The sequence below is a fragment of the Lithobates pipiens genome, unplaced genomic scaffold, assembly GCF_037356315.1.
Source record: "Lithobates pipiens isolate NorthernLeopardFrog02 unplaced genomic scaffold, aLitPip1_a1.2 Scaffold_8, whole genome shotgun sequence".
Lineage (NCBI taxonomy): Eukaryota > Metazoa > Chordata > Amphibia > Anura > Ranidae > Lithobates > Lithobates pipiens.
The window spans coordinates 577,101,680-577,129,601 of NW_027507903.1; the positions used below are offsets into that span (position 1 = coordinate 577,101,680).

Sequence of the window (27,922 nt, forward strand, 5' to 3'; positions counted from 1 at the left end):
GGAACAGCATAAAACTTTTACCCACAAAAAATAAAATAAAAAGAGTGCTCCTCTGGGAGTCACTACCTCACAAACCTCCTCAAAAAAAACTAGCGGTAACAAATGCAACAGTGCATTTACTTAAAGTACCTGTGATTTTGTAAAAAAAAAAAAAAAAAAAGGAAGAAAAATTAGGGCCCCTTTTACACTGGGACGGGAGTGGCGTCGGCGGTAAAGTGGCGCTCTTTTTAGCTCCGCTTTACTGTTGTTTTAGCGGTGGTATTGGGCTGCTAGCGGGGCAGTTTTAACCCCCGCTAGTGGCCAAAAAAGGGTTAAAACCGCCTGCAAAGATGCTGCTAGCAGGACTTTTTTCACCGCCTTGCTAGCGCACCGCTTCATTGTGAAAGCCCTCTGGCTTTCACACTGGAGTGAAAGGCGCCTGAAAAACACCTCAGTGTGAAAGGGGCCCAAGTGCAATTACACGGCCCCCTGCAAAACTTTGTGGCCAAAACAGGCATCAGCCGATGCACTGACATCTACCTTGTAGAATTTTGTAAAGGTGTGATCAGACAACCAAGTCGCCGCCTTACACACTTGAATGACAGACGCTTGATGTCAGGAGGTCTAAGACGTTCCGATTGCCCTTGTAGAATGGGCTGTGACCAGAAAGGGGGCACCCGCCCCTTCAAGGCGTAGGCCTGTACTACAATCCGTCTGATCCACCTGCAAATGGTGGCCGACGAGACCACCATGCCTTTTTTCGGACCAGCCACCGAAACAAACAAGGAGTCTGACTTCCGAAAGGGAGCCGTAGCAGATAAATACACCCTCAGAGCCCGTACCACGTCCAGGAAATGGAAGGCCACCTCCTTAGGATGTGTCGGCTTAGGACACAGAGATGGTAACACAATGTCCTTACCCCCGCCCATTGAAATGAATGGGCAGCGCTGCTGCCAAAACACCGATGCAGTGGAGGTTTTTTTTTTTAACCCTTTTTTGCCCGCTAGCAGACGAAAATCTCAGCAAAAACGATTGTAAAGCACCACTAAAAAATAGCAGCACTTTACTGCCAATGCCTCGGTGTGAATGCACCCTTAGACGCACACCGATGGAACACATTTAAAACCTTGATCGCCCCTGATGTTAACCCCTTCCCTGCCAGTGTCATTAGTACAATGTCAGTGCATACTTTTTAGCACTGATCACTGTAATAACATCACTGCTTCCCCGAAAAGGTGTCAAAAATGTCAGGTAGGTGTCTGATCTCTCGGCCGCAATCCCGCTTAAAAAAAAAAAATTAATAATAATAAAAATAAAATAAACAATAACAATATTGCAGATCACCGCCATTACTGGTAAAAACACACACACACAAACATATATAAAAAAATGCCATAAATATATCGCCCATTTTGTAGATGCGCCCACTTTCTCTCAAAGGTTTTTTTTTTTTTAAACTAAAACCATGTAGCAGAATACGTTTTGGCCTAAATTTATGCAGAAATTTGATCTTTTTTACATATTTTTAATTGGATATTTTTTATAGCAGAAAGTAAAAAATTTTTTTTTTTTTTTTTTCCAAAACTGTCTCTATTTGTGGGGAAAAAGGACATCAATTTTATTTGGGTAGAGCGTCGCACGACCGCGCAATTGTCAGTAAAAGTAACGCAAAAAATGGCCTGGCCATGAAGGGGGGGGGGGTAAATGTTGCGGATGTGAAGTGGATAATATGAGAGTGTTGCTGGGGCTCCTCATGTAGTAGTAGGGAATGAAGCCCTACTTCCTCTGGCAAGTGGCACAGCGCTATGTGAAGAGGCCGCCCTCCGTGTCTCGGATTGCTCTCCTCCCCGGACGGTGACGTGTCTCTCTTACAGAAGAAGCCCAGCCCCGCACCCAGACAGAGGCGGTCCTCTCCTCCGTCCTCCTCCCATAACAGGGCCGTCCTTCTCACCGGACAACGTCTGTCACCAGCCGGCACGGCGGCGGCTCTCCTCCAGCGTTCCGTTATACCGACACCGGAGAGGCGGGAAAGCCGCTGAGGTAAGAGGAGCGCCGCGCGCGTCTCCGCGTACTACTGAGAGCTCGGCGCCACGATTCAAACTCCGAACGGAGGCGGGAAAAGGAATCCCTGGCACGGGATTGGACCGAGGGACTGAGCATTTTGTTGCGCGTACTTCTTTCGCTGGTGAGAGCGGAGGAAGGCGGTTGGCTGTGAGAGTGGAGAGGGGGCGTGGAAATGGGCGGGGCTGTGCTAGTGAGGGTTGTGTGTATGTGTGTGGGGTGATGTGTTGTGCATCCACTGCATTAAGAGATAGTATTCTGCAATCTGCATACCTTGGTTTAGGGAATAGGGATGCACTGATGCCATTTTTTATTAACCACTTCAGCCCTGGAAGAATTACCCCCTTCTTGACCAGAGCACTCTTTGTGATTCGGCACTGCGTCGCTTTAACTGACAATTGTGTGACGTTGCACCCAAACAAAATTGATGTCCTTTTTCCCCCACAAATATAGCTTTCTTTTGGTGGTATTTGATCACCTCTGCGGTTTTTATTTTTTGCATTATAAATAAAAAAAAAAAAAAAAGCATCAATTTTGAAAAAAAAAAAAAAAATTATTTTTTAATTTTTGCTATAATAATTACCCCCCCCCCCCCAAAAAAAAAAATATATATATATATATATATATATATATATATAATTTCTCAGTACGTATTCTACATAGTTTTGGTAAAAAATCAATCGCAATAAGCGTTTATTGATTGGTTTGCGCAAAAGTTATAGTGTCTACAAAATAGGGGATAGTCTTATGGCATTTTTATTGATCATCTTTCTTTTTACTAGTAATGGTAATTTGCGATTATTGTTTATCATGACTGCGACATTATGGCGGACACATCGGACAATTTTGACACATTTTGGGACCATTGTCATTTATACAGCGATCAATGCAAGAAAATTGCATTGACTACTGTAAAAATGTGACTGGCAGTGAATAGGTTAACCACTAGGGGGTGCTGTAGGGGCTAAGTGTGTCCTAGGGAGTGATTCTAACTGTGGGGGGGGGGGGGGAGTGGGCTAGCTATGTGTGACATGTCACTGATCAGCGCTCCCGATTACAGGGAGCGCTGATCAGTGTCATTAGGCAGAACGGGGAGATGTTTGTTTACATTAGCATCTCCCCGTTCTTCCTCTTCGTGAGGCGATCGTGGGTATCCCCGCGGACATCAAGTCCACAGGACCCGTGATCAGGGTCAGGGAGCTCCCGGCGGGCACGCGCAAGCCGCCTCTTAAAGGGCAACGTACAGGTATGTTAATCTGCCTGTATGTGCCCTTCTGCCACAGTATATCTGCGTGAGGTGGTCGGAAAGCGGTTAAACACAGAGTGCGAGTACCAATACTTTTTTTTTTTTTTTTTTTTTTTTTTTTAGTACTCACTGATACCTATCACCTAGGAACAGTGGGCAGAGGGGTGGTTTGGGAGGTGGTGGGGGGAGGGGTAGGAGGGTACTTGAAGGGTGGGGGGAGCTAGAAGGGGCTCCGGGAACACAGGGAAAGGACAGAGAAAGCAGCACCATCTAAGTGCGGTATGATTGCAATTTAATGTATAAAAGGTAATACACTCACAGGGATAAACACAATTCCCACATGAATGATGAATGTGGTGTTCATCTGCTCTACTCTCGGGTGGTAGCCGCTGGTGTGTTGGTGGGCAGAGGTCCAGGGGTGCTGGTAGAGCATTCAAAAAAGGAAGCTTGTTTGCTCACCCCCCCCCCCCCCCGCTGCCACATTTTGGTACCGGGGGGGGGGGGGGGTGTACTGGCCCATCTCCCTTCTTCGGGTTTCTGCCAAGCCATCCATAAAGCGCAGCGAGCTTCACGCATGCACAGTAGGGAAACGGCTGTAATAGGAATCGCGGTGGCAGCATCCGAGAGCCGATTGAAAAATCGTCTGGGGTACCGACATCGTGGGATCCCTGGACAGTGGTATGACCACTTTAAATTGTGGTCATACCGCACTTAGATGGTGCTGCTTTCTCTGTCCTTTTTTAGGGCAGGAGGGTGGCAGGCAGGGAGGGGAATTCCGTGGACCAGTGAAATGTCATCGGTTGTTAAGGACGCAGCATCCCCGCTCCCTAAAATCCAGTAATTGCTGGCATTCTTTACTTAATAAGTGAACCTAGCCTTAGAAATCTTTTTTTCCCCAATTTCAGTTCTGCTTTAAAGTGGTTGTAAACCCTTACAACACACTTTGACCTACAGGTAAGCCTAGATTAAGGCTTACCTGTATGTCCAAGAAATATCTCCTAAACCTACACGGTTTAGGAGATATTTGCCGAAAGACAGGCACCGCTGTGTACGGCGCATGCGCCGCAGACAGCGCCGCACTGGACGCGCCGCGGTCAACGGCAATATGCCGCGAGTGGCGGCTCCCGTGCGCATGCGCGGGAGTGACGTCATCGTGGCGATGCATAGTAGTCCATTATGCTTTACCTTTGCAGGGAATGAAAGAGGAAGTAAACTCATCAGGGTTTACTTCCTCTTTAAAGTGACTCAGTCACTGAAGGGAAGGGAGCAATCTGTTGCAAGTATGAGATGCTTGCAGATACTTGCAACATCCTCTCAGATTTTCCTGTCAGGACCAAATTTCACACAGTTTTGAAGGGCAAGTCTTTGGCACTTCCTCATAGTGTCAAAGCTTGCCCATCCCTTCCTATCCCCCGTAGACTCCATTGGCCAGTGAGGTTGTCCATCATGGTGATGGGCAGTAGGCATGTGGGGGGGCTTAGCAACATGGTTGGACACTACCTGTGAGTAAAACGTCTGACTAAAAATGGAGAACTCAAGACTCCAAGTAGTCTGTGTTGGTTGGAAAACCCCTCCCTGACTGGTGCCCGTCTTTCCCTGAATTGATGGCTAAGCTCTACCAACTGCCAAGAGGGATTACCTTTCCTGGCTACTGAGGAAGTCTTGTTGGACACTGAAATGGCACTTGGAAGGACTTTCCCATCAGGAAATCCACCCCAGTAATCAAGCCAAAAGCAAATCCAAAGCTTTTGCAAGGTAATGAAGGCAACAATGGGCATCTTGTGGTCTCTTCTCTTAGGCAGTATACAGTATAATTCTACCTGCTACATTTTCGAGATCTTTATGTCTTGACTTGCCAAATGTGCATTTTGATCTACAGATCTGTTCTGCCAGCAGTCTTATATCCAGTTGAAAATGCTTCAGGAGGAGATGGAAGAATATGTGGAGTTGAGCCGGGAGCTTGTCAAGGTCCTGGTTTCTGACGGCGCAGTTGCTGATTTAAAGAAGAGCCTGGACTGGCAGGAAGCCATGATCAACTCGCTTGTAGACACGCAAATGCAGACCTTGGATCTCATTAGAGGTGCTTCTGTCTTTATGATTACCTGGCTTTGAAGTAGTTGTGGGCCTTCAAAAGGTCTACCATCATAATTCCTTTGATATGATTTGAAATGGCAATAATGCAAGCAGCAAACGCACTTAGTTCCTCAAAAGATTGGAGTAAAAAATCTGAATGGGAAATATTACAATTGAATTGATTCATGCATACAGTATGTACCCTAAGCTCCAGACTGGGAGTTGCCATATTGTGGGTTAAAGTGATTGTAAAGTTTCCTGTTTTTATTTTTTTAAATTTAAAGCGGAGGTTCACAAACTTTTCAGAACCCTACCCCCCTGCGGTGTCACATTTGGCACCTTTTCAGGGGGAGGGGGGGGGGGTGCAGATACCTGTCTAAGACAAGTATTTGCACCTACTTCCGGGCAATGACTCCCTCTGTCTGCTGGGACACACGGGTCCCAGGAGATAGCGGGGTCCAGTTAAGACGCGCAGCGCGACTCGCGCATTCGCGCTAGGGAATCGTGAAGTGAAGCCGCAATGCTTCACCGAGGATGGCAGTGGCAGCTGCGGAGCGATTGATCGGCTTCGGGTGCCAACATCGCTGGACCTTGGGACAAGTAAGTGTCCATTTATTAAAAGTCAGCAGCTAATTTTCTGTTAAAAAAAAAAAAAAAAAAAAGTCAGCAGCTGCAGTATTTGTAGCTGCTGGTGGACCTCCTCTTTAACCACTTGCTTACTGGGCACTTAAACCCCCCTCCTGCCCAGACCAATTTTCAGCTTTCAGCGCTGATGCACTTTGAATGACAATTGCGCGGGCATACAACACTGTACCCAAATGAAATTTTTTTTCCCCACAAATAGAGCTTTCTTTTGGTGGTATTTAATTACAGCTGGGAGTTTTATTTTTTGCTAAACAAACAAAAAAAGATGCAAAATAAAAAATAAAATAAAAAATCATGTTTAATAGTTTTGTTATAAAATTTTGCACAGGTCATTTTTCTCCTTCATTGAAGTGCGCTGATGAGGCGGCACTGGTGGGCACTGATAGGCGGCACTGGTGGGCACTAATAGGCGGCACTGGTGGGCACTGATAGGCATAGTTAAGGCGGCACTAATAGGCACAGATAAGGTGGCACCGATAGGCACAGATAAGGCAGTACTGATGGGCACAGATAAGGCGGCACTGATGGGCAAAGATGGGCACAGATAAGATGGCACGGATGGGTGGCACTAAGGGGCACTGATAGGTACCACTGATAGATGGGACTGATGGGCACTGATGGGCGGCACTGATGGGCACTGGTAGATGACACTGATGGGCACGGATATGTGGCACTGGGGTGCAGCACCGTTGTTGAGGCAGATTGTGGGCACTGATGGGTGTCACTGACGGGGGGCACTTATTTTTTCCTGAGGTGGCACTGGCAGGGGGCAGGTGGGCACTGGTAAGCTGGCTGTGATCGGGACTGATGTCCCGATCACGGCTGCCGGTGATCGGCTCTTTTTTTTTCTCCTCTCGATGTCAGCGCGAGGAGGAAAGATAGCCGATTACCGGCTCCGTTGTATCACATGATCAGCTGTCATTGGCTGACAGCTGATCACGTGGTAAGGGGTCGGGATCAACCCCTTGCTCGGATCCGTCATCAGGCGAGTCTCATAGACTCGCCGATCACAGGGGGCGCGCAGGCCGCTCGTGCACTGGACGACGTCAATAGACGTCGGCAAAGGAGGTCCGCGCTGTAGCCGTCATTTGGCTATAGCGCGGATCTCTAGTGGTTAAACAAACATGTCATATTTACCTCCGCTGTGCAGTTTCTTTTGACCTCGATCCTCCTGGGGTCCCCCTGTGGCGCTCCTGGCTCCTCCTCTTAAGTGTCCCATCGGAGAAGCGCTGTTCGACTGGACGCCCGTGCAGGCACACTCCCATGTCCTGCCATTGTGTCTATTGAAACAGAGCGCAGGATTTGGCCCCACCCTCTGTGCCCATGTCGTTGGGTTTGATTGACAGCAGAGGGAGCCAATGGCTGCACTGCTTTCAACATATCCAATCAGGAAACGGACACCGGCCGGAGCTGATGTGCTCGATCCCATCAAGCAGATTTTGGGGCTCAGGTAAGTATAAGGGGGGCTCTGCTGCAGTAAAGAAGGTTTTTCACCTTAATGCATAGAATGCATTAAGGTGAAAAGTGGCAAGGGTCTACAACCCCTTTTAAAGCTGGCTATACACCTATAGATTATCTACATATTTTCTATGGTTTAGATGGAAAAAGTGCAACAGATTTCTCAGTGTTCGCTAAACTGTGTGGGTGGAGGAATCTCCCACTTTTTCCATCTAACCATAGAAAATCTGCAGATAATCTATAGGTGTATGGCCAGCTTAAGCCTGGTGGACACTACTATTTTTTTTTTTTTTTCCCGTTCAACCCAGTTAGCTGAACGAAAAAAAAAAAACCTGACAGCTAAGAAGAAGCCGCTGTACTATCTGATGTCTCAACCCACCCCCCGCCTCTCTACCACATCCAGTCAGAAAAGTTTTTTTGCATTTATCAAGGAAATGCAGGCAACCTTCTGAATGGTGCTTGTGCCAAGCCTGTGACCTCCTGTGTTCACAGTGCAGCAGGGCAGCTGCTTGGCACATGGCCCAGAAGCAAGTGAAGATCGCTGGAGTAGCAGTGCGTATTAATATGATTTCTAGGGGGATCTCATCCAGTCTCTTTCAACCACTTTCTGTCTACATACACTCAATCTAGCCCATGTGTTGGCATGACCACTTGTCGTGTCTAGGGGTGCATGTGATAGGGTGACAGCGCAGTCGTTTGGGAGGCATTTGTACACCATAGGAGGAAGTGCCTGAAAAAAGAACTTTATGACAGGATCATCCTGTATTGTTTTAATGAAATCCAGAGGCTTAAACACATTGAAACAACTTCTGAAATAAAATCAACTTTTATATGATATTTTAATGATTTGGGTTTAGGTCCTCCTTAAAGTGTTCCTAAGCTGCATTGACTATATGTGGTTGTACACAGAACAAGGAAATGCAAATATTTTAATAAATGTAAACTGCTAAATACCTTTTCTCATCAGCGGTATATAGCGGTCTTGTGACTTCTGTCAGTGCCTGGTTAAAGCTTGTAGGAGGAGTTTTCATAGTAAACTGGCTGTCCTAGCAGGATCCAGGACCCCTGACACTCTGTTTGCTGATTGGTCTTGTGCTGAGCACATGTACTCTCCCAAGAAAAGAAAAAAAAAACTCTCTAGCAATACACACCAAACTGAGCACGTGCAACCTGACTCCAGTAACTCAGGACCTGTTTTGGAGTCAGTGGAAGAAGAGAAGGATCTATGCATACAGGATCAAACAGTCTTTTTACACAATGCAGAGGATTAACCCCTTAGGTTCCACAGTGGGTATAACAAGCATGCTATGCTGCATATACAGACTGATTTTACTGTTGTGGGTTTAGTAACACTTTGAGGGTTCGTTTTTCTGCATTGGGATAAATGCAGGTCATTCCTAGGACACATGGAAAACAATGGTTTTCTATTTTTCCCCATTCACACCACACTGCTGGCGTACTGTATGGTGCAGTGTAGAAAAATGCAGCATGTCTGCATTTTTATGCACCATAGTGGACAGTACTGCATGTCGCCACACAGTAGTGCAACGCACCCCATTGCTGTGCAGTGGCATGAATATGAATGAAGTTTTACTATATGGCACTTTTAATGAATTTAGGAAAAAACAAGCAGTACGGTATGCTGAAATACACATTGCACCACAGCTGACATTGAAACTATCTTTAATTTACGTTCTTTCTTTTGAAATCTTTAGATCTTCTTTCAGTAGAAGAAAAAGTTGCACATACCGTTCTTGCAACAGAAGAGACCAAGCAAAAAGTGTCATCCAGACTTCATAATATTGAGCGGGAGCTGCAGGATGTTTGTGAGAAAAATGCATCAGTGGAAACCGACATAAAATATCCTTCAGACCAAAGTAGTGTTCCTTTTCTTGTACAATTGATACAATGATATTATAGGCAACCAAAAAAGGGGTACGTGATTTGTTTACCACTTAGCGACCGCCAACAGTACATTTACTGCTGGCGGGGGGCTCCCTCAAGCACCACAATGTACTCGTACTTTGTGTTGCACATGCCTGCCCCCTTGGGCTGCAGCGGCACGATCCACAATTGCAGTGTCACTGTGGATGCAGCAAATTGCAGTGCTCTGTATCGGGCCGCTATTAGCTCCCCAGGTACCATTTGTTTGCTGTGCGATTGCATGTCACATAGTAAACGATAGTCATGAATGAAATCTCTTTATAACATTATTGTTTACTATGTGTGATCTGTGATTTGTCACCAGTGATCACATGGCAACCTGTACCATGTGAACGCTGTGGGTCAATCACAGTAGTAAACAAAGCCATTCATAACAGTTCAAACGATTGCTTGTTACAGTGGTGATCACAGTAACAGCAATCGGTGAAAACTCCCTGATCACCCCCAGAGTAGTACATTGCCACTATGGTGATCCTGAACTACTCTGACAGTATATTCACTTAAGCACCGCCTCATGCCAATGTACATCGGCAGAATGGCACGGCTGGGCACAAGCACGTACCTGTACGTTGCTTTTTAAGTGCCCAGCCGGCGGCGCGCTCCCGACCCGGTCCTGTGCTCCGTGGCCGCTGGACCAGCGGACCCGAGCGCCGCTGGTGTCCCGCGATTGGGTCACAGAGCTGAAGAACGAGGAGAGGTCTGTGTAAACAAACCTTTCCCTGTGTGGCTGTCACCGATCATCTGTTCCCTTTTATAGGGAAGGACGATCAGTTTTGTCAATTTTGTTTGGGAGCAATGTCACACGACCGTGCAATTGTCAGTTAAAGCGACGCAGTGCCGAATCGCAAAAAGGGGCTTGGTCCTTTGGCTGCAAATTGGTCCGGGGCTTAAGTGGATATGACGAATAAGAAAAAAATAATTAAAAAAAATAATAATTTAAATGAAAACTTCATCCATCACCCAATGGATGAAAAAAAAATGGACAGACGGAACGTCTGTGTGTGTAAGGGGGGCTTCACAGGAATCCAGATCACAGTGGCAAAAAAGTGAATTCGGAGGAGGCTGAGAGCAATAGAAGGGTTATTTTCTCAAATCGCCTTTCAGGACAACCCCGGAGAGAGTGTAGCTCCACCTTGTAATTAGGAAACACATGCCCACTTTAAAAACACCTCCTCTTCCTCCATGGCTTCAGTTATTGTGTTTCCTCCTTGGAGGAAGCATGTGCCTGAACCAGGGAGAGCTACACTCTCTGCAGGGGAGTAAGGCTTACCTTTCGTTGCAGGTTTTTTCTTTTTGACCCCCAGCAGCATCTCCACGGGGAGAGGACTCCTGGAGCTCCTGGTCCCGCCATCTCACGGGAGTAAGGACCCTCGGAGTGCCGGCGTCGGGTGCCTGGTGTCCGCTGGTTAGCGCAGGGAGGGCTCTGTTGCTGGCGGAGGCCGCTGCAGGTCAGCGGCATGGCTCCGTTTTCGGCGCCGGGTCCCGGGCGGCGACGGCATCGTTCACGGTGACGCGCGGGCGCTCTGAGGGGGCGTGGCGCCGTGGTTCAAGTGCCTGGAACGCAGGGATCATGGGGCGGGTCAGGTGACCGCGTGCTTCCGCTTCCGGCCGGCCCTGATGACGTGGCGGCCGGGAAAATTTAAAATGACAGAGCTGTTTGTGATAGCTGCCTCACTCAAACGATGGAAGAGTGTAAGCCAGCTATGGCGGAGACAGGCGCCCCTAGCACCGGTCCAGCCCAGGTACGTAAGGTGCACTGGCACCCTCTGCTTTACTGTTGGGCTATGTCTTTGTCTGTTCCCCCCTATTGGGGGCCTGTCGCTGCAGGTCGGAGGTGGACTTCGCTCTGACCTTTTGCAGCCTAGTTCTGGGGTCTCACTAGTGGTCTGTTTGGTGGTGGGTCTCTGCACTGGCTTGGTGTTAAGCAACTGGTTGTTGAGAGCTTTTAGTGAGTTAAACCTGTATGTCGTTTCAGGAAAAATCACTAGGAAAAGCTAGACCAGGTCAGAGAAAATGTCCTTCTTGCAAGACCCCCCTCAGAGATTCATGGCAGAAGGCAATGTGCAGAAATTGTATCAGAGAATTGGTGGAAGAGGAAACATCTCAACAATATAAGGATTTGTTTTCTTTGGTTAAAGAGCTGACAAACTCCTTGAGTTCAGTCAGGTCCATCCTGATACAAAACCCTCCCGTACAGACCGAGCCTCAGAACTTACCGCCCAGCCCCAGGGCGTCGTCATCCAGACAGGTGGAAACTGAAGAGTCTGGAGACGAAGGGGGTAGTACTCTCATCTCCTTCAGGGATTCTGAGGAGGAGGAAGAGGAAGAAGATAGCAGGGGCTCCAAATTCAATCACTAGAGGAAGTAGATGATATTCTTAAAGCAATCTACACTACTCTAGAAATTCAAGAAGAAAAAGTACAACTGTCAGTTCATGACAAAATGTACCAGGGGTTGGACGAAACAAAACGGAGAGTTTTTCCAGTCCACAGGGTCCTCTCAGACTCAGTGAGAAAGGAGTGGAAGGACCCAGAAAAAGCCCCTTTCTTCTCTAAAGCTCTCAAGAGAAGGTTTCCCTTCGAAGATAAGGACTCAGAGGTTTGGAACAAGAAACCCAGAGTCGATGCAGCTTTCTCGCAGGTATCCAGACGAACGGATCTAGCCTTTGAGGATATGGGGATCCTTAAAGACCCAATGGACAAAAAAGCTGACTCCATCCTTAAAAAGGCTTGGGATGCTGCGTCAGTCAGTCTAAAACCAGCAATGGCAGCTACGGTAGTGGCCAGGAATCTGGAATGTTGGGTAGAGAAGCTGAAGAGCCATATTGAAGCGGGGACTCCCCGCAAGGATCTCTTAGAGTCCTTTCCACTGATCCTGAATGCAGTCAAATACATGGCGGATGCATCAGCAGAATCGGTTAAACTGGCCGCTAGGTCTTCGGCTCTTGTAAATTCAGCCAGGAGAGCAGTTTGGCTGAAAACATGGTCTGGGGACACTGCTTCTAAGGTCAAGCTGTGTGGTCTTCCCTTCTCGGGTGACTTGCTCTTTGGTCCCGATTTAGAGTCTGTGCTGGATAGAACAGCCGATAAAAAGAAGGCTTTTCCAGTTAAGAAAAAGCAGATTGCCAAAAAGAATTTTCGTGCTTTTCAGCAGTCCCATAAAAAAGACCAGGAGCGCAAGAGCAGATGGGGTTCACAGAAGGGCAAAGGCAAGGGTGGAGTCCTCTTTAGATCTCCCCCAGAGCAGTCCCCTAAGAGCAAGTGACAATATCTCCCCAGTGGGGGGGGAGACTGTCAGCTTTTCGCGAACAATGGGACAGGCTGTCTCCAAATCTGTTCGTGAAGAGCGTTGTCGATCAGGGGTACAGGTTGGAGTTTTCAGAACTACCCCCGAGCAGGTTTTACGTGACAACATTGCCAGGGGATCAGGAGAAGGCCTCTGCAATGAAGCTTTTGTTACAGGAGCTGATACAGCAAGAGGTTCTGATTCAAGTCCCAGTAAACAAGCAGGGCAGGGGTTTTTATTCACATATTTTTCTAGTGAAAAAACCCTCAGGGAAGTACCGTCTAATCCTGAATCTGAAATTCCTGAACAGGTTCATTCGGTACAAACATTTCAGGATGGATACAATTTTCTCCATCACAAAGCTGTTGACCCCAGAATGCTTCATGGCATCCCTGGATTTAAGGGATGCCTACCTTCATATACCAATTCATCAGGCATCGCAGCAGTTCCTGCGCCTGGCATTGAAGGTGGGGAGTTCGGTATGGCACCTCCAATTCAGGGCTCTGCCGTTCGGACTCTCGTCCTCTCCCAGGGTCTTTACGAAGATTATGGCAGAGGCTTTGGAGCCCCTGAAATTGAAGGGGATTCCAGTCGTCCCTTACCTGGACGACCTTTTGTTTTTTGCAGACTCCAGGGAGCAGGTCCTAGTCAATCTCCAGAGGGCCCAGTCTCACCTCGAGGGCCTGGGATGGCTTCTAAATCTAGAGAAGTCAATCCTGACCCCCTCACAGGAAATGAAATTTCTGGGGTATACGTTAAATTCGATTCTCCAGAAAGTTTTCCTGCCGTTGGAAAAACAGGAAAAGTTGCAGCTAGCTGTACAGCGGATACAGAGCAACCAGACAGTCTCAGTCAGGACAGCTATGGCAGTTCTGGGCCTGCTTACGGCAGCAATCCCGGCTGTTCAGTGGGCCAGGTTCCATTCCAGACCCCTTCAGAGGGAGGTTCTGTCAAGCTGGTCCCATCAGGATCCTTTGGAAAAACAGCTAAAAATTTCGTCAAGGACGAAAAGGGCTCTTTGGTGGTGGAGAGACCAGGCAAACCTCTCAAGGGGCCTGGTGTGGACCTTTCCTGTGGACAAGCGCCTTACTACAGACGCAAGTGCCTGGGGCTGGGGAGCCCATCTGGATGGTCAGACATCTCAGGGGGTCTGGTCCAAACAGGAAGCTCAAAGATCATCCAACTGGAGGGAGTTGAAGGCGATCTTTCTGGGATTAGTGGCCTTTCAGCAGAGTTTGAGAGGCCACCATGTCCAGGTGTTGTCAGACAACACAACAGCGGTTACCTACATTATGAAGCAAGGGGGAACCAGAAGCAGGAGCTTGATGGAGCTGGCCAATCTGTTGTTAGCCTGGGCAGAGCAGAACACAGCCTCACTATCGGCAGTGCATCTGAAGGGCTCTCAGAATTTGTCTGCGGACCTCCTAAGCAGGCGCAAATTGCTAGAGGCAGAATGGAGTCTGAATCAGGAAGTGTTCCTGATGATCTCCGAGGCCTGGGGGGTTCCACAGGTAGACCTTTTTGCCAGCCAGCAGAACTCAAAGGTGGACAGATTCTTTTCTCTTCACCGAGGAGATGCAGCAATAGGGTTGGATGCATTCGCTCACCCCTGGCATTACCAGCTGTGCTACGCCTTTCCCCCCTTTCCTCTAATTCCACTAGTACTGAGGAAATTCAGGGAAGAAAGGACAGACTTAATACTAGTCACTCCTTTTTGGCCAAAAAGGCCCTGGTTCGCGGGTCTTCGAAACCTAGCCTCGAAGCCCCCATGGAGGTTACCACTCAGAAAAGATCTGTTATCCCAGGGGACAGTAAGTCATCCAGAGGTGGAACTCCTACAGCTAACCGCCTGGTTTCTGAGGAGGACCTATTAAAAGCCAAAGGTCTCTCAGATAAAGTAGTAAAGACCCTGCTGTCTAGTAGGAAGGCAGTTACACAGGCAATTTACATGAAGGTCTGGAAAAAGTTCAACTCCTGGTGCAGTTCTAGAGAACTCAAGGTCAAGAGCACGGTGTCCGTCTTGGAGTTTCTCCATGAAGGAATGGAGAAGGGTCTCACAGCCAGTACCCTGAAGACTCAGGTGGCTGCCTTATCAGTTTTCTTTGAAAAGACTTTATCTAAAGAAACTTTAATTTCTAGATTTTTTAGGGCTCTTGCTCGAAATAGACCAGTAGCCCTTAAAGACTTTCCCAGTTGGGATTTGTCTACAGTTTTACAGGGTCTCTCGGGAGCACCGTTTGAACCCTTACAGGAAGCTTCTTTACAGAAGGTGGTTTTAAAAACAATCTTTTTGGTGGCCATCACCTCGGCCAGGAGAGTCAGTGAGCTCCAAGCTCTAGCTATTACAGAACCCTTCCTTAGAATTTATCAGGACAGGGTGGTACTGAGGACGGATCCAGCATTCCTACCGAAAGTATCCTCAGCTTTCCATCGATCGCAGGAAATAGTGTTACCTACATTCTCTGCAACCCCAGCAAATGCAGGAGAGGAAGTTTTTCACACATTGGATGTGAAAAGGTGTCTATTACAGTTTCTGAAAGTTACTAAAGATTTTAGAAAATCAAACGCCCTCTTCGTGATATTTTCTGGATCACGCAAGGGGGAGAAAGCTTCTAAAAGTACGCTGGGTAGGTGGCTTAAGTTGGCTATAACAGAAGCCTATAAAGCAAAAAGAGAAATATCTCCCTCAGGTATTGCTGCTCACTCTACTAGATCCACGGCAGTTTCCTGGGCTGAAAGGGCCGGTGCAACGCCTGAACAAATCTGCAAGGCTGCCACTTGGTCCAGTTAACGACATTTCTCCGGCACTACCGGTTAGATCTACTGTCTGCAGCAGATCAGGCCTTCGGCAGGAAGGTACTGCAGGCAGTAGTCCCGCCCTAGGGTAAGTTTCTCGGTTATCCTCTCCGGGGTTGTCCTGAAAGGCGATTTGAGAAAGACTAAGTTTAGACTTACCGGTGACGGTATTTCTAAGAGCCTTTCAGGACAACCGTTACTTCCCTCCCTAGGTTATGCTTAGTAAATGTATTAAGTTCTACCATGGTGTTGTGCTTTCTGTGCTTTATTTTCCAGCGTCGGAAGGCCACAATAACTGAAGCCATGGAGGAAGAGGAGGTGTTTTTAAAGTGGGCATGTGTTTCCTAATTACAAGGTGGAGCTACACTCTCTCCGGGGTTGTCCTGAAAGGCTCTTAGAAATACCGTCACCGGTAAGTCTAACTTAGTCTTTTGACTTAAGAATACATACTTGAATATTATATACAGTATTTATTTTCTTTTATCAAACTTTCTTGACACATTAAAGTGGAAGTAAACCCTGTTGGGTTTTACTTCCTCTTTACTTGCCTGCAAAGGTAAAGCAAAATGGGCTACTATGGATCACATGGTAGCCCATTATGTGTCACTTATCTGAAACCAAAGCCCGCAATGTCACTGCTGTCCCCACTAACAGGGAGCGTCCATCTTCACCCCTCTTCCTTCCGGGGCCGCAAACTCCGGCTCGGTGATTGACCGTAGCCGCACGATGTCCCTTCCGATCATGCACGCGGGAGCCGCCAGTCACGGCATGACCCATATTAGAAATGTCACAATGTGCCCTGTCTAACGTGCGCATGCGCCGTAGTTGTTTTTGTAGGTACAACCACTTTAAGGCTGCATTCACACCTGAGCGTTTTAAAGTCATGCATCTTTTACTGTAATTTTTACAGCTCACCAATGTAAAAAGCAGGCGTTTTGCTTCAGGTGACAGAGCACTCAGATTTGAACAGGTGCCATTGAAATGAATGGGATTTTGCTTGTTGGGTGTTTTTGTTTTGTTTTTTCAAGCGTCTTATGAGCTGAAAAAGCTCAGGTGTGAATGCAGCCTTAAAGATAAGTTCACCTTTACAAAAAAAAAAAAAAAAAAATAGCAAATTATGAGCCTGTAAAGCATTGCACCTACGATCAATCGTGGGTGCAATGCCATGGTCCTGCAGACTGTCTGTGGAGCTCCGGTACAGGTAGGCTGTTACACAATGACAGGAAGCATGAATGAACTACCTAGAGTGCTCAACAGCGCCCTGGTAGTTCATTGTGAACTCCTAGCCGGGGGGGGGGGGGGGGGGGTGGACAGTGCATCTATGATATGTTACACCCTAAATATAGGATGTAACATGTTAGAAAAGGTGAACTTATCCTTTAAACAAACTTCTACCACACATTGGAAATAGTCACGCTAGGACTGACCCATATAGTAGGCTCTCTGTCACACTGATGTTGCAGATATTGTAAAACGGCTCCATTTGTCAGACATAACGGACAAGAGTGTAAACAGGTGATTACAGAGGCGGGGATACTGTTTCATACATTTTCTCCACTCTGAAAGCATTCTTTGAAGATGACACGCTTCTCGACGTACAGGTCACCACATACCTGTAGCTCTCTTGGAGGCTGGAAAACCATAAAGTGACACTAAAGCTCAGTTTTTTTTTTTGTTTTTTTTTTTGTGTTTTTAATAACAGACATGTCATACTTGCCCCCACTGTGCAGCTCGTTTTGCACAGAGTAGCCCGAACATCCTCTTCTGGGGTCCCTCGGTGGCTCTCGCGGCTTTTCTCCGCATTAGATAACCCCCTGGAAGAATCGCTCTCCCGGGGGGTTACCTTGCGGGTGCGCTCCCTAGTCATTCATTCGGCGTCCATAGAAGCCCGAATGTATGACTTGGCCCCGGTGCCCAGGTCAATGGATTTGATTGACAGTAGCGGGAGCCAATGGCTGTGCTGCTATCCATCCATCCATTCATCCAGTCAGGACTCTAAACAGCGGCTTTTGCTGGTGTGCTCGTCCTTGGTCGTACAGGTAAGTAAAATGGAGGCTTGGGGGGCTGAAGCATTACAGGAGGTTTTTCACCTCAAAACATAGAATGCATTCAAGGTGAAAAACCTGGAAGGTTTACAACCTCTTTAAGTTGGGCATAGATGGTGCGATTTTTTTTTTTTCTTTCCTGCAAACAGACTGTGTTGATGGGGGAATCCCTCCTGCTAAGCTACTGTGTTCTGCCAGCAGGGGGAGCCATCTCGGCTGGGAGAACACACAATGATTATTACTAGCAGCTATAGTCATTGACAGTAGTAGCATGGAAAATCTAACAGGCTGGTTGTTCCCAATTTGATTGATCAACTTTGGTATAATCAGTCTGCCCATAAATGGTTCAAATCTCAGCCGGTTCAGCAGATTCAAACACTCTATCACTGGATTTACCCCTCCGCTACAATTTTTGATTTCTGTTTTTAAAGTCTGACTGACTTCCCCTGTCTTTTCATTAACCTTGTGGTGGGGAATCGGCTGTTTTAGTTATGTATATGTTTTAATTGTTTAATTTGTGACGTTTGCTTTTCCTGAACATCAATACATTCCTCCAAAAGGAGATAGAAGACTTGAAGCTAATAGAAGATGAAATTGAAGAGGTAGAGAGAGAAGCTCAGGAAGATACGACTGTAGTCATCCCCTCAGCCTTGTGAGTTCTGTCATCATTGAAAGAGAATTGCAGGCAGAACATGACATGCTGCATCACATATGTAATGTAAAGGCTATTTGCTTAGGCCACATTATTTTTTTTCATCCCATGTGTGTGTGTGTGTGTGTGTGTGTTTGTTTTAACCTCGCCTTGAACCACTTTACCCCTGGAAGGATTTGCTCCCTCAGTGACCCCAGGTCATTCTTTGCAATACGGCACTGCGTTGCTTTAACTGACAATTGCGTGGTCATGCAACGTTGTACCAAAACAAAATTGACATCCTTTTTTCCCACAAATGGAGCTTTCTTTTGGTGGTATTTGATCATTTCTCCGGTTTTTTATTTTTGCACTATAAACAAAAAAAGGCAGAAAATTTGGAAAAAAATATATATTTTTTTGCTATAAATCCCCCCCCCCCCCCAAAAAATAAAAATAAAAAAAATAAACTAATTTCTTCATCAGTTTAGGCCAATATGTATTCTGCTACATATTTTTGGTAAAAAATATAAGCATATATTGAATGGTTTGCACAAAAGTTATTGCATCTACAAAATAGGGGTTCGATTTAGGGATTTTTAATTGTTTTTACTGGTAATGGCGGCGATCTGCGATTTTTGCAGGAGTGCAACTTTGCGGCGGACAAATCTGACCCTAAGTGACACCTTTTGGTGACCAGTGGCACCAATACAGTGATCAGTGCTACAGTGCCTCGCGAAAGTATTCGGCCCCCTTGAACTTTTCAACCTTTTGCCAAATTTCAGGCTTCAAACATAAGGATATAAAATTTAAATTTTTTTGTGAAGAATCACCAACAAGTGGGACACAATTGTGAAGTGGAACGAAATCTATTGGATTTTTGAAACTTTTTTAACTAATAAAAAAATGAAAAGTGGGGCGTGCAAAATTATTCGGCCCCCTTGCGTTAATACATTGTAGAGCCACCTTTTGCTGCGATTACAGCTGCAAGTCACTTGGGGTATGTCTCTATCAGTTTTGCACATCGAGAGACTGAAATTCTTGCCCATTCTTCCTTGCAAAACAGCTCGAGCTCAGTGAGGTTGGATGGAGAGCGTTTGTGAACAGCAGTTTTCAGCTCTTTCCACAGATTCTTGATTGGATTCAGGTCTGGACTTTGACTTGGCCATTCTAACACCTGGATACGTTTATTTGTGAACCATTCCTTTGTAGGTTTTGCTGTATGTTTGGGATCATTGTCTTGTTGGAAGATAAATCTCCGTCCCAGTTTCAGGTCTTTTGCAGACTCCAACAGGTTTTCATCCAGAATGGTCCTGTATTTGGCTGCATCCATCTTCCCCTCAATTTTAACCATCTTCCCTGTCCCTGCTGAAGAAAAGCAGGCCCAAACCATGATGCTGCCACCAACATGTTTGACAGTGGGGATGCTGTGTTGCTTTTACGCATAACGTTTTGCATTGTGGGCAAAAAGTTCGATTTTGGTTTCATCTGACCAGAGCACCTTCTTCCACATGTTTAGACGAGACTTTTTATGGATATCTTTGAGAAATGGCTTTCTTCTTGCCACTCTTCCATAAAGGCCAGATTTGTGCAGTGTACGACTGATTGTTGTCCTATGGACAGACTCTCCCACCTCAGCTGTAGTTCTCTGCAGTTCATCCAGAGTGATCATGGGCCTCTTGGCTGCATCTCTGATCAGTCTTCTCCTTGTCTGAACTGAAAATTTAGAGGGACGGCCAGGTCTTGGTAGATTTTCAGTGGTCTGATACTCCCATTTCAAAATGATCGCTTGCACAGTGCTCCTTGGGATGTTTAAAGCTTGGGAAATCTTTTTGTATCCAAATCCGGCTTTAAACTTCTCCACAACAGTATTACGGACCTGCCTGGTGTGTTCCTTGGTCTTCATGATGCTCTCTGCGCTTTCAACAGAACCCTGAGACTATCACAGAGCAGGTGCATTTATACAGAGACTTGATTACACACAGGTGGATTCTATTTATCACCATCAGTCATTTAGGACAACATTGGATCATTCAGAGATCCTCGCTGAACTTCTGGAGTGAGTTTGCTGCACTGAAAGTAAAGGGGCCGAATAATTTTGCACGCACCACTTTTCAGTTTTTTATTTGCTAAAAAAGTTTAAATTATCCAATAGATTTCGTTCCACTTCACAATTGTGTCCCACTTGTTGGTGATTCTTCACAAAAAATAAAAATTTTATATCTTTGTTTGAAGCCTGAAATGTGGCAAAAGGTTGAAAAGTTCAAGGGGGCCGAATACTTTCGCAAGGCACTGTATATCAGTCTCTAAATGGCCACATATAATACTTATTATATGTTATACTATAGAAGACTGCCATAGACTGAAAACTTGCTAAAGGAAATGACCAGAGTTCTACAGGATTGGTTGAAGATTGAAGTCATGCTGTGAGGAACTAGGGACATACTAAACGAAACTTCCAGAGATTGCTCTTATTAAAGGTCCCTTTACACATCCATGCCGACTACTGACTTCTGGGACCAGAGGCCCTAGAGATTTTCGACCCCTCAAATCTATAGATATTATTGCTGGTTCTAATAGAAGAAAAGAAGGGGAATGTATAATATAATTCTTTGTTCTTTTCAGGTACATGGCAAAACTGTTCCATTCTGTAACCAAGATTGATTGGGATTACAGCTGTGACTCAACACTCATCAAAGGCAGTATCCTTCCAATGCTATGCGACTATGGCTGTGTGGGTTTTTCTTATTTTTTTCCCTTATGGGCAATTTAACACAAATTGCAAGTAGTGTTGTGGGAAACACAAAAATTTCATATTTTCTGGAGTTTATCAAAGTTGAAGATATTTCGGGGGCTATTTACTAAAGCAGAAGTGCAAAATCTGGTGTAGCTCTTCCTAGAAACGTATCCAACTTCCAGGATTTAAGGACAAAGCTTAATGGAAGAAGCTGAAGTTATAATCTAAATGGCTACACCAGTGTCAGTAAATCCCCCCCCATGCCACCTACACATGATCTGAAAATCGAACAACAGATCGTCTGATTTTTTTTTTTTTTTCTTTTTTCGCTTACTAGTCGCAAGTAGATATTGAACTACTAATAAAATGGTTAGATTACAGTCCTGTTTGTACCTTGTTTTTGCTTAGTGCTTCGATGGGGCTTTGATGAGATTTGGTGTGGCTTCAAGCGAGTTTTGTCATAGACTTCAAATGGAGGCGTTGAAGGCGCTTTGAAGCACCCTCAAAGCTACACGGGGTATAATTTTTGAAGCGAAAGCAAGGTATAAACAGGACTGTAAGCTAACCATTTTATTTAGTGACAGGAGCTTTGACTGGCGTTCAGAGAGCTTTAACAAAGCCTGTCCAAAGCCATGTTTTGAAGCAAGTGTAAACTAGCCCTAAGGCTGTCCGCAGACTACAGACACGGCAGTGCCTACAAATGCCTAAAAATGGAGAGCAACTGAGCATGTGCAGAGCAGGGGGAAACGGTCTATTACTGGATTTTAAATAGTATAGGGACTTATTTTTAATGTTTACAGTAACATATACCTATACCTTTTACCTGCAAAAGGAGCCAGCCTGGAGTCATCTAGCAGTTCTACAACTTTAAGATGCTTTGTCCGGCACTGTGTTGCTGTATGGAGGCAGCCATCTTGGTAGAGGCATGGCTTTGCTTCCTCGTGTCGGAGCCTCCAGCAAGGAGAACAGTGAGCTGCATCGTGGTGATATCAAGAAATCTCCTGAGAATAGCCGTCAAACAGTGCCTTAGATCTGTATGGGAAGTGAAGCAGTTCTGAAGCATACAAAAGTCCATCCAGGCACAGTTCCTTACTGACTTAAGATGCCTTGTCCTGCATTGTGTCTCTGTGTGGAGGCGGCCATCTTGGTAGAGGCATGGCTTTGCTTTTTCACATCAGAGCTTCCAGCAAGAACAGTGAGCAGCACTTGGGTGAAATCCCCTAATCTCCTGACACTAGCAGTCAGGGGGCTGTATGCACAGGGGTGCCTAGGCGCACTCGTATACCAGGAAGTGCACTGCTGTTTTTTAGGGGCAAATTAAAACTTTTTTTGTGTTTTTCGTGCAGGGTACTACTAATGCCGCATACACACGACCAGACTTTCTGGCAGACTAGGTCTGCCAGTAAGTCCGTCAGACAATCTCATCATGTGTGGGCTAGTCCAATCATTTTTCATAAAATAAATCTGACGGATCTATAAATAGAACAGGTTTCAAATCTATCCAACAGACACAATTCCGATGGACTAAAATCGGGAAAACCGTTCGTCTGTGTGCTGGTCCGAACAAAACAATTGGACTTAGTCCGTTCGTTTGGAAAGTCCGTCGGAACTCAGCCGAAAGTCCGTCAGAAAGACCGTCTGACCTAGTCTGCTGGAAAGTCCGGTCGTGTGTACGCGGCATAAGGCACAATTAACCTTTCTTACTATAACATGACATGAGTTTGATTTCAGGTCCACCTTTTTAAGTATTATTTACCAAATTCACTTAAAATGGTTGAGTAGTAATTGTGACGTCCATGTGCAGGATAATGTTTAGTGGCAATTTACTTTTCAATATATTCCATAATCTTTCTTTAACTGTAACCTTAAGTCCACTATGGAGGAGATATTGCTCAGCCCATCTGCATTGACAGCACCCAGCGCTCAAAGATTTTTATCTGCGATTACCTATGGAGCCTTCTGTCCACTGAATGGTGACCGAACCTGTGTGGAGGGAGGGCGTTTTTATATAGCATTCCAAAATGCAACTATAAATTCCAGCATTGACAAGTGTAGATGTCGGAATATGATTTTAAGTATTCACATGCATTTGTATGGTAAATTTTCTGTACACGTCATGAAAGTTTATATACCTGTATATACTGTCCTTGTGAATATTCTTGTGTGGTATATTTATATTGTAGTTTAGCTTAAACACTTAGTTAAAGATTTTATAGTGCAAACCGTCCCAGTTATCATTACAGCTGCAGACAGAATTTCTCTATGCCGTATTATTGTACTGCTGGTTGCATTCACCGACAAATGAAGGCCTTGTGACAACTGTGCCATGAGTATGGATGTCAAATGAGAGTTAAAGCGACATTAAACCTCCCTTTCTGGGGTCCACGCTGGCGCTCCAGGCCCCTTCTCTTCAGCGAGTGACCCTGTGGAAAGCCACTTTCCAAGGGGGCAACCGTGTGTGCTCTCTCCCCAGCCTCCCAGTCTGCATCTATAGACACAAACTGGGCATCTCAGCTGCTTGGTAAAGGGGCACTTGTGTGCGCTCAATCCCGAGCCCCGCTTTGTGTGCCCATAATGCTGAATTGACACATGATCACGGGCGAAGTAATGGCATCGCAAACATATCCAGCATTTTGCAGCCATTTGAAATTCTGCACGTTCCATGTGTATGCAACCTTAGACACACAGAATGGGGCTTGGCCCTGCCCTTGCTCCCCCATCACTGGCTGTGATAGCAGCAGGAGTCAATGTTTCGCCAATGAGGAGGCAGAGACCCGGGAAAACGCCTTTCTTGTGCACTTCACTGGATTGCAATCGGGCTCTGATAAGTATTGGGGGGGAGAGGGGAGTTTCATACTAAATGTAATGCAGGTTAAAAAACCTTCAACCTTTAGAACCACTTTACAGGACACCTCTACTGAGAAAAAAACAGGGCTGCCATTTGCTGACTTTTATCTGAAAATGCTAGTTGCCTGGATGTCTGTTGCTGAATTTCGTTTTAAGTCACTGTCCTGGAACAAGTATTCAGATTAAAAGGTCACAGTAAAGTCAGACTTGTAAACTTGCATCAGGTCAGAAACTATAAAAGCCGTTGGAACAGCAGAATAGCCAGATAACTGCTGATTCCAGAAGGAGAGGACACATTTATTAGCTTCCATACTCTATGGTAGCTGATTTTAAGGGACAAGTTCACCTTTAGGCCGGGTTCACACCGCTGCGATGCGGGAACGCTGCGAATCCGCGGCGTTTTCCCGCATCGCATTACTCCCGCCGGCAGTTCACACTGCCCTATGCGGACGGCTGGGAGTGTCAATGATATGTTAATGACACCCCCAGATCCGTCCGCATATCGCAGTGCGATCTGCCGACTCGCACAGGAAGCGGATAGCATGGTGTGAACCCCCATGCGATCCGATTCTGTTGCGGACCAAAAAAAGGGTCCCGTGCGAGTTTGCTGCGGGAGCGATGCGAATTCAGCCATACTATCTGTATGGCTGAACTCGCATCGCTACGGAGATCGGATGTGATTTGCACTGCAGTGCGGGTGCGAATCACATCCGGATCTCCCCCCGCAGCAGTGTGAACCCAGCCTCAGGTCCCTTTCACACTTGTGCAAGTTGTCCTGGACTTGGGACTGCAAAGTCGCATGACAAGTCATACCTCATGATTTCCAATGCGTACCATTCATTTCTGTGCAACTTCAAGTCGCACTGACTTCAAAGTATAGACCTCAAGTTTTCACAGGCATTCCCTGAAATCACGTCAAAATCGCCCCTGCAAAATCAAGGGACTTTGAAGTTGCAGCAGTGTGAAAGGGGCCTTACAGAAAAATCTGAATGGTGAGCTTACACTGGACCCCCTCCATCACATCCGGTCCCACTGTACCTGGAGCTGGAGATCTACTGCACTGATCGTATCGCCGCTTTACTTGTCCGGGAAACAGTGATTCCCCGCGGCTTAATTTCCTAAACGTACCTTGTAGAGGTATGGATATGAGGCATTCTGATTGGACCGTGCCATCACATGGGCAGCGCAGAGAAAATCAGAACCCACGTAGCCCATCTTTGTCAGTGCTGAAGAAGAAGAGAGAAAGCTGCAGGGATTTCAAATCCCCGGACTGGTAAATTGACAATACGATGCATCAGTGCAGGAGATCACCAGTTTCAGGTAGAGTGGAACCGCGTGCGAGGGGGAGGGGGTCCAGTGTAAGTTCACCTTACAGATTTTCTGTAAAGGTGAACTTGCACTTTAAAGAAATGCCAACCTAAACCTGCTTAGCCCTGGTTCACACCGGTGCAGCTTTGAAATCGCGCTACTTCAGCATGATTTCAAAGCTGCACATCAGTGCTATTTGCACTGACTATTTCATTGCGGCTTGAGACTTCATTTTACAAAAGTCTATTCAAGTCGCAATGAAATGGGTAAAAAGTTGTGCAGGAACCTTTTTCATAATTGCTGTGACATCAACGCTTCAATTGCCGGCAATGGGGTGCGTCTTGTCATGTGATTTGGAACTGTAAAATCACATGACAAGTCGCACCGGTGTTAACGGGTGCTTAGGGCACTCGGGGAATGGAAGTGAAAAACACTGGTTTAAATTCCATGTGTTTTTTTTTTTTAAATAAAACTAAAATTGGCTTTTAATGCATCTGTTTAAAGAGTGAACATTGATGGAAAAAGAGGAATCTGCAGTTTTGTGTAGAATCTCTATAATGACCAGATTTGTTTGTGTGCATTGTTGCTGTTCTTTTCTGCGGCTGCCAACAGTTTTTAAAATTTTGTAAATAAAAAGTAAATGGTTCTTGCCTGTTTTTGTTTTTCATTGTTTGTAAAATATACCATTGCATACCTTTTTTATTTTAGACCCAGTGACATCATCACTCTGCGCTTCTCTATGCAGTGCAGGCAGGTCGTGGCTGGTGGAAGTAGCTGGAAAGGTGCTGTACATTGCTTTCTGAAAACATCACCGCCTTCTGCTTCAGTTTTCTTCCAAGAATCCTCAACCTTGATGTAAGCAGTGGGCTTGCTGTTAGAAGGCCTTATGCAGATACCAAAATCCTCTGGTGTGTGGATGTCAGTCTAGAGCAGTGGGTGTTTCTAGGCAGGCTGCATTTTAATGATGCCCACATGGGATGCTGAGCCTCTATGACTAAAGGAACTGTAATCCAATAAATGGAAAAGGCTGTCCGGGGACAGTAAAGCTGTCCATACATGGATCGAAATTTGGCCGCTCCAGCAGGAACCGGCTGAACTTGGATCCATGTGTGGTCAGGCTGGTTGTACATATTTCGATCTATCAATTGCACATACAGCCTGTTGTGATTTTGCCGAACAATCAGTGATGCTAGCTATAGCCGGCAACTTTTGATCATTGTAATCTGCCAGGGAGGGGGGAAGTTACCCCACTGTCAGAACACAATGGCTCAGCGGGAGGGATTCCCTCATCTACCCTGAATGTGTGGATGGGGGAATTGGCAATTTTTTTTTTTTTTTCATTCAACCCGCTGGTCAAATGAAAATTTTAATAAATCATGTATGGCAGGTTTAAGGCTTGGGAGGAAAGAACTTGATAATATTGGGCGTCCTGCAGCCAGAGAATGAAGTGGCTTCTATTAAACTTGCTGCAGCTTCTAATGCACTCTGAGCAAAGCAGTGAAATCAGTGTAAGCAATTTAAGTACAGACGAGGGGCCTGTACAATTGTGCAAGACTGATGACTTCTATGAGTGTTTACAACCACTTTATCTGCTGTCTTCCGCTTTCTACACTCTTTGAAAAGTGCAGATTGTGTTAGAAATCCTTCTTCCTGTTTCAGCAGTGGGAGGGGAGTCTGGGCTTACACTGTGTGAGAGCTGATTGGAGGAAAGGGACACACCCCCCCTCCACATAGGCAGAGGAACAAAGGAACATGCAGAGCTATAATCTGAATAGACAAGCTCCCTGATAATCGCCCTCTCTACACAAATTTTCAGTTGCTGTTATCTCATATGTCGGAGAACTTGACAGAAGAGATTCTGCTGATAACAGAGGAACGAAGCACCGGAGAGAACCGACACGAGCTTTGGAGAGAGATAAGCACATCTATCTATAGTGTTTACTTAGGTTCAATTTCATGAATCGGGTTTACAACCACTTTAAGCCTAGTGCACATGGGGTCGAATGTGGGGTGTCATCGGCCGGTTCAATAGAAAATGGCTGACATTTGGCCCACGTGTACAGCAGCTGGTACGACAGAAGCCAGCCATTTGGCCTGCTTCTGTTGAAGGGTCATGACCGAAAAAGGTCTGCCGACCAGCTCCTGTTCATTGGCTGAGAGCGCTGACCAGAGTGTTCTGGTGGGGGGGAGCCGCCCCCCTGTCAGAACACAATAGCACAGCAGGGCTAATTGCTGCACTAAAATTTAATTGTTAGTACAGCAGCTCTGACCTGAGCTGTCAGATTTTTTCTTTTCTTTGTTTCAACCTTCTGGGATGAACAAAAAATAAATAGTAGCGTGTACCAGGCTTAAGGCTCCTGTACTTATCGCCTTGGGTGATGAGCTGTCAGTGCCCACATAGCTGGTGCAGTGCTCTGGGAATTTGAAATCCCCCCACTTGTCTCTCTCTATTTCCTGCAGGGCATCCAGGATGGATCAAAGAGATTCTCTGTGCCTGTGCTGTCCAATCAGAATCACACAGATCTGTCCCAGAAGCCATGCAGAAAAGAGAAGAGTGGCAATTTTAACAGCTGCACTGGCTGTGTGGGCACTGACTAAAAGGTGGCTAAAAGGTGTTTGCTCACCTTTTTTATTTATGTTTTCTGAAAAGGCGATGTTACACTTTAACAGCTTGCCTACCAGCGCGTGATGATGTACGTTGGCACAATGGCATGGCTGCGCAAATGAGCGTACAGGTACGTCCCCTTTAAATCTTTGGCGCGCGTGCTCGTGGACCCTATGTCCGCTGGTGGCGTACAATCATGACACAGAGAGGCAGAACAGGGAGAGGTCTATGTAAACAAGGCATTTCCCGGTTTTGCTTAGCAACA

General features: G+C 46.1%; 1 protein-coding gene across 2 annotated transcripts; it reads left to right on the top strand.

The window, feature by feature from the left end:
• Positions 1-1,859: 1,859 nt before the first annotated feature.
• On the top strand, positions 1,860-25,698 carry SPC24 (SPC24 component of NDC80 kinetochore complex). 2 transcript variants are annotated; one of them, XM_077470229.1, is made up of 6 exons: positions 1,860-2,164; positions 5,166-5,366; positions 9,178-9,322; positions 18,080-18,184; positions 20,786-20,862; positions 22,768-25,698. In XM_077470229.1, the coding sequence occupies exons 2-6, from the start codon at positions 5,201-5,203 to the stop codon at positions 22,872-22,874; spliced, it is 600 nt and encodes a 199-aa protein (XP_077326355.1). In that variant the 5' UTR covers positions 1,860-2,164; positions 5,166-5,200; the 3' UTR covers positions 22,875-25,698. The 2 variants fall into 2 exon arrangements, with proteins under 2 accessions (XP_077326355.1, XP_077326356.1); XM_077470230.1 differs by having other exon boundaries at positions 1,860-2,019.
• Positions 25,699-27,922: the final 2,224 nt, after the last annotated feature.

What these genes read in the sequence shown, in the direction of transcription:
- SPC24 (XM_077470229.1), top strand. Translation starts at nt 5,201, where the DNA reads ATGCTTCAGGAGGAGATGGAAGAATATGTGGAGTTGAGCCGGGAGCTT. An exon ending in GACCTTGGATCTCATTAGAG is followed by an intron (nt 5,367 to 9,177) that starts GTGCTTCTGTCT and finishes TGAAATCTTTAG; the next exon opens with ATCTTCTTTCAGTAGAAGAA. An exon ending in TCAGTGGAAACCGACATAAA is followed by an intron (nt 9,323 to 18,079) that starts ATATCCTTCAGA and finishes GAACATCAATAC; the next exon opens with ATTCCTCCAAAAGGAGATAG.